At 53.0% G+C, this 13,735-nt stretch overlaps 1 protein-coding gene across 10 annotated transcripts in view; it reads right to left on the bottom strand.

Annotated features, from left to right (window-relative positions):
* Positions 1-1,312: 1,312 nt before the first annotated feature.
* The window catches only part of LOC122389150 (rab11 family-interacting protein 2-like), a 53,975-nt gene continuing 41,552 nt past the window's right edge, over positions 1,313-13,735 (bottom strand). For 6 of the 10 annotated variants that reach the window (XM_043380881.1, XM_043380879.1, XM_043380877.1 and 3 more), the window contains exons 7-12: positions 12,637-12,712; positions 11,075-11,230; positions 7,023-7,277; positions 5,228-5,451; positions 4,610-4,755; positions 1,313-3,506 (exon numbers count right to left, since the gene is read on the bottom strand). In XM_043380881.1, the coding sequence (XP_043236816.1) occupies positions 4,633-4,755; positions 5,228-5,451; positions 7,023-7,277; positions 11,075-11,230; positions 12,637-12,712 (834 nt within the window). In that variant the 3' untranslated portion in view covers positions 1,313-3,506; positions 4,610-4,632. The remainder of the gene's footprint in view (positions 3,507-4,609; positions 4,756-5,227; positions 5,452-7,022; positions 7,278-11,074; positions 11,231-12,636; positions 12,713-13,735) is intronic. The other 4 variants (XR_006257921.1, XR_006257920.1, XR_006257918.1 and 1 more) reach the window with 1 other exon arrangement.

Genomic DNA, 13,735 nt, shown 5'->3' with positions numbered 1-13,735 from the left:
TGGAGATCAGAGAGCTTAGACCCACAGACACAGTGCAAAAAAAATATCGCAGCGAGGCGTCTGCAGTTGTGCCCCAATGAAATAACTGCGTTGATCCATCACATAACCATAAGAAGAAAACTTCAGACACATTACGCGCATTAGAGGCGACTTCCGCAATGTGGTCGCCTAGCCAGATGAAACCGCCTCCAATCCATTTCCTCGCCTTCAATACGTCCGGAGCTGTCACCGGTCCGCGGCTCGGTCAGCCTGGAGCTGACTGCACACACATTGAGCGAATGGCCGAGCGCATTAATACAGTAATGGCCAGCCACACCGAATACCCGGAGACGGCCAGTGCATCGACTGCTGCTGCGTTCGCAGTACCAAGTACGGGTGTAGGCGGCGCACCGTAGCTGGAAACCTTTCAACCTCGAACGGCTCCATAGTAAATTTCTTGTTGATACAACACAATATGGTCAAAAGGCACAGACTAGTATGTCAATGCAGTGCCTACTAATGTTCCAGCAACTGATCAGCTACCTGTCTACCTGCCCCACACCATCCTCACATATATGTCCACTAGTCTGTTGACCAGGAAATGAGTGCCTGGGGTGAAGCACGCATCTTTTCCAAGAGTTCGTCGAATGATCGCACTGCAGCGGGGTAGGCATAATACGCAGCAGCTGTTCTGATGCACCCATTCTGTCGCGCATAAATTGTGTTGTGCACATCTTACTTTCTGCATTTTAGCTTCGGTCAACTAGCGCTGAATTAGGCAGAGTTAACGCCACATTGCCAAGGTTCCCAGGTCAGCTCTATTGCTACCGAGCAGAGCGCCATCTACACTACACCGCAGTGGCCTGGTAATGTTCAGTCGGGGGCACTTGAGCAGCGACTATACCCCGGCATACAGCTGGATCAAGTGAGAAGACGTTACGACGAGTTCAGGAAAGAGGCACTGGCGGAACGATGATAAAACGGCACGTCAACCTCCCCCCGACACATGGTTCAGCCTGTTGAAAGAACGCACGACCCCCAACCCCCTCCAGACACACACGACCCGGGCCAGTGAGAGAGGGGACGGTCCGACGCGCTCATTGTCACACGAAGACGCCGCCGCCAGGGATGATCCGAGGCGACAGCAGTTGTGTAACTCCAACCGGCGCGACGCGTGATTCACTAATAAGCCTTCAGAGAAGACCAGACGACTGAAGCCGCCGGCCGGCCGCGCTAAGCCGAGAGCCACGCCGGCGACACCGTTCTCGGCTCTGCGCCGCTCAGATTAGCATACTGAACCATCAGGCGCGGCCGCCGTGCACTGACACAAGGATTCATTGAGCATGTGCTTTATTATAAAGTGTCGCGGCAATACAGGGCTTGTGCAGTGTGATCATACATTCCATGAGCGTATCATTACTGCATATAATGTAAACGGTCAAAATTTACAGCCAGTTTTCGGCACACAACCAGTGTTTAGGATACACGTTACGAAACAAGCGACAATGAATTGTGTGTGACCGAATCACGCACTACAACGCAATAAATAGTGATAACAATACGCATAAATATACTCTGTATCTTGGAAGACATCGGTTGCTGCTGCTACACAGGGCTCAACGCGCACAATATCAAGTGCCTAAATGGTGTGCTAGTAAGGTAACTAAGTAACTCGCCATTACAATAAAGTGAACCTAACAATTAACTAACTACCACCACCAAATAGTGTATCATAACATAAATCAGAAATAACAAAACGCTTGTGCTGATAAAACTCCGTTCTATAACGCGGGTTGTAACAAGAACGTTAAAGCTGGAGTCGCGGAGATGTGCCGGTGGGCGGCGCCGGCCAGTCAGAGACTCTGCTGCCTCTCGTTTGGCACTACAGTCGATCCTAAGTAGGTGAGCCGCGATAACCGAGCCACTGTGGACCAGGGCCGGTGCCAGTGCGGGATCGGGCGGACCGGCGCCAGCGGCCCCGTCCCCCGATCTCGGACGGGGCCGGCCGGGACACCGCCATCACCGTCCCCACTCCGACCACAGAGCGCGACCCGGGCCGAGCCGACGGCCACTCCGGCCATCCGGCGACCCTAACCGGCTGCAGATCGCCGTTCGCAGACGGAGCCGCCCGCATTTCAGCCACATCAACACACATCATTCGTCGAAAACGACTCCCGGAAGACTCTGCCGCTCGCTGGGCCGCGACGCGACCGACACAACACCGTCGGCGGTACCGAGAACCCGGCTGCGTCGCCGCCGACGCGGGCCGCGCGCGGCGTCCACACGACTTTCCGAGAAGTGTTCGCCGGCCGGCGGATAGCGGCCATACGCGCCGGCGGATGGCCGCGCCGCCGGCCGGTACTGGCCGTCTCGGCCACTATCAAGCCTCCTCCGACCCGGCCCGCTCTCATATCGCATGCGGGTAATCGTCTCCGACGAGCCCCCAGTAGGGGAGGGGCGGCGGCTACTTCGGAAAGGACGGCAGAAAGACAGCTGCCGACTGGGAAGGCTGGACGGAAGACATACAGACGGAACAGGAAGATAAGTCAATAGGAAGCCTTGTTCACGGCCCATTCACACTCCGAAGCACACTCCGAGCCGAGGGCCGCGCGGGGCAGAGTTCGTGGTATAGGCTAGTGGGCAATACGCTGCCTGAGGGGTGTGAAGTGGTGTTGGGAAAACGTGATCGCGCGGCGATTACAAGGTGATGTTGGGCCCAATACACGCAAATGTGCAGCAGCGCCCGGGAACAGTGAGGTGCGCTGGCTCTGAAATCTACGCAGCTAGGGCAGCTGGAACAATCGTCCATTACCATCAGCGTGACATTTTAAGTCGTCGGGCCATTTGGAGTCGCATCGCTCCGTCGCCGTAATCCGACAGTCTGTTTAGCTGTCCTACTGCGCAGCAGCAGTGCAGCGAGACATAGAGCCGCCAGAGCTCTACATACAGAGCCTTTACTCACAGCAGACGGCTCCTGCGACCCGGCGTGGCCGAGGGCACTGAGAGAGGGAAGCCGCAGCGCAGCGATTGGTCCCGCGACCGGCCGACCACACACTGGCAGTCATAATCAGACCGACACGCTGCCGGCACGCGGAAGACGGGAGCGCATTCAGCTGCCGCTGGCCAGACGAGCGAACAGGCTGCGCTTCTGAGCAGCAGCCGGGCCTGCACTGCACTCGGCCACTGCACCAATCAACTGATCAAAGTCCGATCAAACAACGGTGGCCGCTGCGGCGGGCGGCGGCCCGCCCGACGACACTTGCTCAGGAGCGGGCCGCCACGCCCTGCCGCGCGGCTGCCCGCGGAGACGGGCGACGGCTAGCGTGACTACTACCGATTATTGGCTGATAAAAAATGCTGACGGTGAATGAGGGCCGAAACGGATGCCACCCACCGAAGACTGACATTAATTCCCCGGCTGCCTTTTCCTGGGACGTTTTCTTCCTACCGGTAGCGCCGGCCGATGTCCCCGCTGTCCGCACTGCCTTCTGCTCGCCGACACCGCCATCCGAACGTCCGGTCCGCACCTGAGGAGCGTCAGAACATCTGTCAGTGGCGAGCAGGCCAGACGTAACACGACCCGACATAAACGCCGCGCCACACTAAGCCGGGCCCTGTGCCAGCCGCTCAATGCTCATGCAACTTCCCGGAACACTCACCGCCACGAAGACGGGGAAGCGAATGAATGGAACAAGATAATGCATGTTTCTAGCCACAGGGCGGCCGCCCACACGGTTCCCGGTCAGGACACGGACAAACAAGTATCGGATAACCGGGCCGGGCCCCCGGCGGCCGCGTTCGGCTGACCGCAGGCTGGCCCTCGGTGTCACCCGCCCACAGAGGTGATGGGGAGCGATCAGCTTTACCCCGGTCAGCGCCGTCCATCGTGGTGACAACAGACCGACCAGCCGTGCCACTCTGCCGCCAGAACCGTCCAGACAGGCAGGGGCGCAAATCGGGATCAGCTGCCGCGTATTGGGCGGGTCAAAGCGCGGACATTGCATTCAATGCTAAGGTTGCATCACACGGATACGTATCCAGTGAAGCGAACTGAGCCATTTGCACTCGCAAGTCATTTAGATAGCAACAACTAACAATTTTGCAGATGATTGCATTTTTCATAGCTGAAATACGCGAGCAGAGTAGTGCACATTTTGTAAAAGATTGCATATTATATCCATGCTCAAATGCGCAGCAAGCAGAACAGATGATAGGTCCAGGCGCTGGCCGCCCGGGGCCCACTCATTGCAACATGACGCAGAGAGTTTCATCTGAACCCGACATCAAACGTAATAACACCATAAAGTTGCCCAGCTACAACACAAAAGTTGGCGGCCGAAACTCGAGCACTATTCATCACCGAGCGAGCGATTCAACCGTCCAGCTTCCGCGGTGATGATTCAACTCAACCTTAGTCTAGTTTCCGGAAAAAAATGTGTCAGTAAAAAGCGAGTGGGTCATCACATAACTCAAGCGCGTCGTGATTGAGCCTTTTCGTCAGGCCGCGTTCGGTGTCAGCGTCGGCCAATCAGACAACTATAGTAGTCTGTGAGAGTATGGGTGACTGCGTGACAGGTCAGCCCAGCCTGTTGCCCGGCCTGAACAGTCCCGCCCCGGTCGGTCTACGCACCCGTGCCTGGCCGCGGGGGGCTCTCAGCAGGCGCGGCCGGCGTACTTGACTCCGGCGGCGTTACGTAGCGGGTTCTGCAGCAGGTCGGGGTGCGACACCATGACGCGCAGCAGCAGCGTGTCCAGGTACTCCTCCAGGTCAGACGCCTGTGGACAGAACGGGTCGGGGAGGTTCAGGCGGGGCGCGGAAACGGACAGACAGCAGGTCGGGGCGGCTCGGACGGGACGCGGCAGAGGACAACGAGCACATACGGCCGGGCGGGACGGCTCGGACGGGAGCGGTGGCGACAGCGAGCACAGAGCGGCCGGGCGGCAACTATCAACGACAAGACAGAAAGTACCACACACCTACAAACTACACGTTATTAGTGGCATGCTGATAGATATAACGAAACAATGCCAACCATTTGCACGTTTCCAGCATTAGCCATTAGAGCTTCATGGGAAATACACACATGCTGACTCCAATTACACTTTTATAAAAAAAGCATATTATAGCAAACATACCAGATACAAAACTAAAAGAATGATACATAAAAACAGCCTAGAAACCAAAGCCAAGGTGATCACTGTTGGTAACAACATCACGTTGACAACAGTCCTGCTCGGAGTGACTCACCTGTGCCTTGGACTTTTTCAGCTCGTCCTTGACCTTTTTCAGTTCGTCCTGCAGGCTGCGCACCTGCTCGATCAGACTGTCTCGCGAGCGGCCGTCGAAGGCGCGCAGCGTCTCTGGCGAGAGGCGCGACGGCTCGGCGGCGGCCGGCCGTCGCTCGTTGCCGCCCTCCACCACGCGGGACTCGCGGCCGTCAGAGAGCGGCAGCAGTGACACGGTGGCGCCCGCTGTCAAAGGAGACGGCAGCCGGTCAGTGCGGCGACTCAGAGAGCGGGGATCGGCGGGACGGGCCGCGGTCACTGTGAGGGAGCAGAATCCGTGAGAGAGCACTGGCGTGTGGGATAATTGGGAGGGGAGCGGGAGGAGAAGAAATAGACGGGTCTAACCAAAAGAGAGGAGAAAGCAATCAAAGCACAGAAAGAGTTTCCATCATTCGTCTTGAAGGCACGGCAACCTCCGCCGGCGTGGATCGGGGGTGGTCCACAAAACATCCCCTCCTCCCGGGCCACGGCGACACCCGGCACCTAGTCTTCCTCGTGGAAAACATGGAAAAGGCCGGCAACACAGGTGGTGTTCCAGCACCCTGCGAGCAGCACCGAGTACCTGTTCACACCAGACATTTTCCTCGTCGGATAAACGAATTACATGTCAAGTACACGGAAAAAGGCCGAGAACAAACAGACTACAGGTGTAACTGTTAGCTTCTCTTAACCAGACTGGTAAGCGTATCGTAGAACTGGAAGCGAGCAGCGATGTGCCAGTCCCGTCTAACATTTCCAGAGAAATGAAATACATGTACTGTATCGAAAAAAACCCTTTAGAGGAATGCTAACAGTATTACACGAAAGTGTCATAACAACACTGACAGGAAACTCATCACAACAGACGGTCAAAAATAGCGATGACATCATCCTAGGACAGGATTAGACAAATCCCTGTCTGCAATTACCACTAAGTTGGTAATTAATACGCCTTGCGCTCACTCCTCCACTAATGGCGTTACGCAGCGCGTCTGACCGCATTCCCCGGCTCCCTGCAGCCGCCAGCTCATCCCCACGCAGTCCGAGCGCGTGGCCAACAACACGGCGCCGGGCGGCGGCCGATCCTCTTTTCACGGCACCGGCGGCCACCGTTCCCAGAAGGCGGCGGCGATTTCTCTCTGTGGTCAGTGCCGCCGCCTCTGCGGCGATAATGCCGCGTACAAAGAATGTCACCAGGGGGGGGGGGGCGATCTCCCCCTGGCGCGCGGAAGGACCGCCGGGACATCACCAGTTGCGGGGTAAGTTCACGAGCCGCCAATCTCGGCCGGAATAAGCCGACTGTCAGGCTCGGCACGCCCTCCGAGGACGACATTCTACGCCTCTACTTACTACGACGCAGCCGACATTAAGCAAAGTCACCGGAAGAAAACCTACAGCGTCGCCGGTCGGCAAGGCCAGAATCGTGATAAGCAGTCATATCACTGAACAATGGTTATGGTCAATACTGGTCAGGGATATGACTGCTACTGCTAATGGTTTGTCCAAGTTCGTAAGCAAAACAATTGAGGATAATGTTCCGACATAATTATGATGACTGCAATTGTTATTGACGTGGTCAAGTCAGTAGTTTGATTTTTTTCACAATTACATTCTGACCTAACTGACCAATCTCGGCCTCAACTTAAATAACCGATGCAGGCTAGAGACGATAACTGATCAGTGAGTCTCCTGGCATAATTCCCCCAGAGCGTGTAACTGCATGCCCATCCGCTGTCACCTCGCTATCCGCGCGCTGCCCCTCTCCCCTCCAAACTCACGTGACTGCTCTTCCGAAGCCGGCTCTCTCTCGAACACATCCATCGGATCTTTCTCCTTCTTGGCGGCCAGCTGGCGGAAGATCTGCGGCGTCTTCTTGAGCGGCGACATCATCTTCTCCAGCTTCTTCTTCGCCTTGACGTCGCCCTCGGGCGGCTCGTCGGGCGTGTCGTCGGCGACGGCGACCCTCTCCCGAGGCTCGTCGCGTCCCAGGCGGCCCGACGAGCGAGCCGACACTCCCAGCCGCCGAGCTGACGCTGAGGGTAGCGCACCACGGCTGAGGTCAGAGGTCCCGCACGGCATGAACGAGCGGGGGGGGGGGGGAGGATAAGAGTGGACGAAACGGGACAGGGCTGGGCAGTGGGCAGAGCAGGGCAGGGCAGGGTAGAGCAGATCAGAACGGGCAAGGCGGGACAGGTCGTGACATGACGGGACAGGACATGACAGGACATGACCGGACAGGAAAGGACAAGATGGGAGAAACCAGATCTGACAGGAAAACAAGAACAGGCACGACGCAAAATACACTCGGGAGAATCCGGGGCTGCAGTGGACATGCTTTGCTGGCACTCCCATCGCTGTCAGCGCGGCTGAGCCACCGAGGGTGACGAGAAAATGGGAGCGATGGGGCGAGCAGAACGGACAGAGTGGCTATACCGGGTGGCCCAGAAAAAACGTTCCCAACTTTAAATCAATATTTCTCAGAAAGCGATAACGATACAACATTACAACTTCCAATAGTCAATGCGGCATACATTTTCAGTAAATGGTATGATTCTTATGTTATTCGGTCAATTACTGTTTCAATGGTTCGTGTTTCTAGCATGCCATGTAAAAATTACTTTTTTGCTCAGGTGTTTACTAAAAAATGTGAGTGAACGGGCCACTTCCATCTCGGCACCACGGCCCGCAGCCATGACTGCTACTGGCAACTAGTCTCATTGATGGTTCAGGCCTCAGGGTGACACATTCCCTCTAGCTTTTTTCCTTATTCGGTCGATTTACTGTTTGATCTTCTTGAATGGAGGGCGATCAGCAGTCACCCATGCACCGTGCCACTCCTGCTCGAAACAGGACTTGTTAAAACAAATGGCATCCATTAACACTATTTTGGCTCAGTATTTGAATATTTGGCACATAAGTGGGACAAAAATATTTAAAATAACAACACACGTGCTGGTTTCATTCACGTGTTTTATTTTTCCATTCTTTTTTTTCTAACATGGTACGTCCATACGTCTAAGCCAATCATTACTGCCGTTCAACATCGGCAAAAAAAGCAAAAACGTCTTACTTAATTCAACATAAGATAGCTGGCTTGAAAATGATCTTACAGTGTTATAATTTGGCATACCAATGCGCAAAGAAGTGACGCAACCTTGATGAAAATTTTGGCTCGTTATTTGCACTCGAATTTGAGATATAGGCCTACAAAGTTCGGAACGTTTTTTTTGGGCCACCCGGTATATGGGCCCGCGCTTGGGACTTATTCCGTTATATAACACAAACAAATAAGAGATGGAAAATATTCATATCAAATCATCACCTATAAACCATTTCAATATAGGTGCATTCGTCGTAAATACCAAATATTGTGCAAGGCAACATTAAAAAGTGTCTCACCCGATACATGACCCGACCATTATCATATCATGACTTATGACCACAATATGAATACAGGGTGTCCGGAAAGTCCTGGCGCTTCTTTTGGACGCCGTGTAACGCGCGCTGTGATTATTGGACATTCAGCCAATCATCACAGACATGACCCCTCGTTGATTGCTCAGCCAGAGGTCGTGTAAATATGACCTTGAAATCGTTTTCAGTGATGGGTAGATGGGCGAAGATGCGCCTTGTCGCTGAATGCCTGCGCGCGGCGGCCGGGTGCGACTTGAACGAGGCTCGAGTTGCAGCGCGATGCGGCGTTTTTCGATGAATGGTTTAGCAGGTAAAGGTTTAATTCGACTCGGGAATTCCTTAGAATACATACATGGCTACCTGCCCAAAAGTTTGACCAAAGTTGTGATTGTTCCCATAGTGAAGGACAAAACTGGGAATATTTCTGATAAGGATAATTACCGGCCGATTGCCTTAGCGAGTGTCAGCTCCAAAGTGCTGGAGTCAATCGTTTTAAATCGTAGCCGTGACGTCTTTTGTACCAGTGACCATCAGTTTGGTTTTAAGCCGTCACACTCTACTGACATGGCTATATATGCTGTAAAGGAATTATCTGAGTACTACTTGCGAAACAATAGCCCAGTGTTCTTGTGCTTTCTTGATGCTAAAAAGGCGTTTGATCGAGTTAATCATTGGAAATTGTTTGACAAGCTTTTGCGTAGGGGAATGGATGCTTGCCTTGTAAATCTTCTCGTGGAATGGTATGGTACACAATCATTTCATACGCAATGGGGACAGTACGTTACAAGTGGCTTCACTGTTTGCAATGGGGTCAGACAGGGGGGCATTCTTTCACCATTTTTGTTTAATCTGTATGTTGATTCTTTGTCTGTGAGCCTTGATAACACTGGTGTTGGCTGTCGCTACCTAGGTAGTATGAACCACATAGCATATGCTGATGATATGATTCTTTTGTCACCTACGCCGTTTGGCCTTCAGGTCCTACTAAACACATGTGAAAAATATGCGAATGAACATGACATTGTTTATAATACGAAAAAGACTGTGTGTATGTGCTTGCGCCCAAAAATGTTCACGAATATGTGTTTGCCACAGCTTACTCTTTGCGGTGAAACTCTGAAATATGTGAATAGCTATAAATATTTAGGTTTTAATATTTCTGAAGACTCAACTGACAATTTGGAAATCCAGCAGCAATATCGTTTACTGTGCTGTCGAACGAACTCGCTGATTCGGAAATTCTCGATGTGCTCGTATCAGGTAAAGAAGTTTCTGTATATGTCCTATTGTGCCACTGTATATTGCCTTCACCTTTGGCACGTGTTCAATGTGTCTGTTATCAACAAGTTTAAGGTTTGCCTGAATAATGCTGCTCGAATGTTTTTTGGCTACGAGAGATTCTGTAGTGCTTCTGCAATGCATGTTCGCGAAGGCATTGATAGCTTTGATGTTATGTTCAGAAAGTCATCATGGATATTTCTCCGAAGGCTCGGTTTGACCAAAAACACTGTTTTGAGCGCTCTTGTGAACAGTGATGTGAGCATACGCTCTAGATATAGGGCTGTGTGGAATCGGGCACTGTTGGCAGTGTAAAGTGGTTCTGTCTCATTTACAATTGGACCATGAGTCCGTAAATACAGTTCTCTCTCTCTCTCTCTCTCTTAGAAAATATTCTCAGACCGTTTCGAACGCGATATGGGAACGGAGCAGCATTTCAGCGCGGCAATCGAAGAAAGTGCGGGGGTCTGATGGACAAAAATGTCCCATCATCTTCGTCAATGTCGAATAAATGAATAACAGGCTGGCCCACGAGGGGTTCCTGGACAGCCACATCAACCCGAGGGTCAAGACGACATGCCCTAAGGGTCACTTCGCATTTCAACAGCACAGAGCACCCTCCAACAACGCCGCTGCCATTCAAGCTAAACTGACAGAGGAGCTTGCCGGGCCAGATCACCGTGGCGAAATGAGATCAGGCCGCCTTATTCTCCTAACCTGACCCGCTCGACTAAGGCGTGCTACGCGTTTTGTAGAACAGGATCTAGGCCATTTCTCACCCCAACCTGGAGTCGCTGAAGACTCGCATCATGACAGCATGGGAGGACCTGGAAATGCCCCGCATCGTCAAAACCCGCAGACGCTTCCTCCCCTACGTCGAGGCCGTCGTCGGCGCCGGCGATGGTTACATTGAATGAGCACGTAGCGGAAGCATGTGGCTTGGTGTCCCTGGTCATTGTTTTGATCCATTGATTAGTATCTATGAACCAATGGCATTTGTTTTAGAAAATGTTGAAAAGCGCCAGAACTATCCGGACACCCTGTAGGTGATCCGGCGAGTTTCCGGCGCCGGGACCGTACTATGTCTCTCGTCGGTCCCGGCGCCGTGTGTCTCTCCTGGTCCCGTCGCAGTACTCACGTTCGGGACTGTCGGCCCGCGCGGCCGCCTGGGCCGTCTCGGCCGGCCGCTCAGAGATGGCGGCCAGGTGCGGCGCGGCCGGCGGCGCCTCGCTCAGACCCGACTGCACCGAGCTCGACAGGCTGGAGAGCGGCGTCTCGTCGACCGTCGGCGTGCCTGGGACACAGCAGACACCGGTCAGAGTGCACCAGGGCACGTACACGGGCAAACTCACCACTCTGTTTGCAACTGTACTGACCAGACAACTAGCCACATCAGACAGATGCCAGGCGCAGCAACTGAGGACAGTTGACAGCAAGTACAATCAGAACTTTAACAGCTACCGGTCACAAAAAAACACCACCAGTTGTCTTCCGTTCCAGCAGACAGCGACAAATTCCGGTCATAACCCATAGCAGACATCCGCCGGCCATTCCAAAAGGCAAGAGCTCTCGAAATACGCACACAACTCACCAATTCTGCCGTTAACGAATGCACGAACATCTAAGTGCATTGATGTATAAACGCTAATTAAACCCATATAAGTCTGCACATTCTTGAACAAAAGTCAGAAAGGTTGAAAATTAGTGTTGAGGCTTCGCATTTCATCAAGACGGCGCAAGTATTCCAATCAATAGATCGCTATTCCCAAGTTTAGCGCGAGCCGCGCTCCCGGCCGCCATCAGACGGCTGGCTCGATATAGAACATCAGTAGAGCATGTGTATGCAGGTAGCCGGGCATACGGTGGGGTTCTTCTCAGAGTCGCGGTATTCAGTTACCGGGTTTGGCCGGCCGGCGAGCGGGCGGTGGCCGGCAGGCATCGGTAGGATTGTGATTGCAGGATTGCAAATTCCTGATTGCATTCCTTTTTGGTGGATTGCACCTGGATTTGAAATCCATTCCAAAAAACAGGATTTGATTGCGGATTGGATTGCATCATATTTCCAATTTTTGCAATCCAATCCGGATTGTGTTTGATAGGTGCTTTGAAATGGTTTGTAGCGATTGAAAATTATGAGATCGGCTTCATCGGCTTAATGTACTTTGCTATCAAGGGCTTTACATCGAAACTTGAAATAATTTAAACGCTTTTAATTTAAACGCTCAAAATAATATACGCTGATGAACTACATATGGAAGGGCAAAATTACGTATTTGAGGGCGAGTTTTAAAAATATAAAACACTGGTTGGGTAGAGGTTAAAATGTGGGGGTGTTTGAGGCAAAAAATATTTCCCATAAAATACCTGTGCCTTAGAAAGGAATTACTAGCAAGACCAGGTACTAGAAATGGGTGATTTGGGGATAGAAGCACGGCCCTCCCTCCCTCCCCCAGATCCACTAGTGCACATAATAATACAACAGGATTGCAAAAAAGGATTGCGGATTTGATCACAATCCAAGTGAAAAAAGGGGATTGCGGGTAGGAATGCAATCCACTTCGGCACTAGGAATGTGGATTGGGAATGCAATCCTTTCAAAAAGGATTTTACCGATGCCTGGTGGCCGGCAGACCAGGCTGGTCACGTGACCCAGCCGACCTCTAACCTCTCCCTGGCTCCCTCTGCTCGCCGGCGGCTCACCTCTGTGTAGCTGACGTCCCAGGGAGCCGTGCAGGTCCGGTGTCGCCGGCTTACGGCCGTGGTGGTGGTCATCAAACTGTGGCACACACGGCACAACCGCGTTCAGTAAGACAAACATGTGACGCCCGAGTCAGTATGGCAGATACGTCACACTCGCGTCAGTATGGATCACGAGTCACGACACAACCCGTCAGAATGACACACGGTAGACTCGATACAGTATGACACACGGCACAATCGCGTCAGTATGGATCACGACACAACCCATCAGTATGACACACGGCAGACTCGATACAGTAGGACACACGGCACAATCGCGTTAGTATGGCAGACGCCACGCTCGAGTCGGCACGGCACACACCAACACACAGACAAGACATCCATTCGGTGGCGGCTCAGCTCATTTCCAATCATTGCCACGTATGTAAACCAATCATCACAGTCATCTACGATCGGCAAATTGCATCCTAGATGAAAAGCACGGTACAACTACGAGTAATAATGTGAATACACCCGTAATGACATACATAAAAATTGGCTTTTAATTACAAAATAATGTATCTTATCCACTCAAAGATTATACGACGACGCTCAACTTTGAGACTGCGTAATGGCCAGCATTAACATTAATCAGCATGTCGATTGCCTAGCCACGAGAAGAAGTCCGTGTTCAATCAGCCCAGTCAAACAGGAACAATGATACATAAGCGATACATAAGCCCTTGACTGTTCAATTACGCCGCCATACGGACTGTTTGGGCAGCGCCGCTGATCGTTTCAGTGGCTACATCACGGCTTCCCTGGCCCCGAGTCGCAGGCGCGGCGCAGGGCGGCCGGTGCAGCCGCCCGGAATCGCTCCCAGACTGCCCGGCCGCGAGGCGTGGCCGGGCCGGGCCGGGGCGGCGCCACATCAGCAAGTCAAACGCGCACTATTGGCTGCAGGCGGCCGCTGCCGGGCCCGCCCGCCCGCCGCCGAGCAGCCGGGTCCGGCGCTCAGCAGCTCACTGCACAGCGCCCAGCCGGACCGACAGAAGGATAAATGGCGACACTTGCATCTCTGATCATTATGTACGTGGTAGCAAAGCAGCATAGTAATAAA

Source organism: Amphibalanus amphitrite, unplaced genomic scaffold (assembly GCF_019059575.1).
Source record: "Amphibalanus amphitrite isolate SeventyFive unplaced genomic scaffold, NRLGWU_Aamphi_draft 000345F_arrow, whole genome shotgun sequence".
Lineage (NCBI taxonomy): Eukaryota > Metazoa > Arthropoda > Thecostraca > Balanomorpha > Balanidae > Amphibalanus > Amphibalanus amphitrite.
This window is presented reverse-complemented; position numbering and strand designations above follow the sequence as displayed.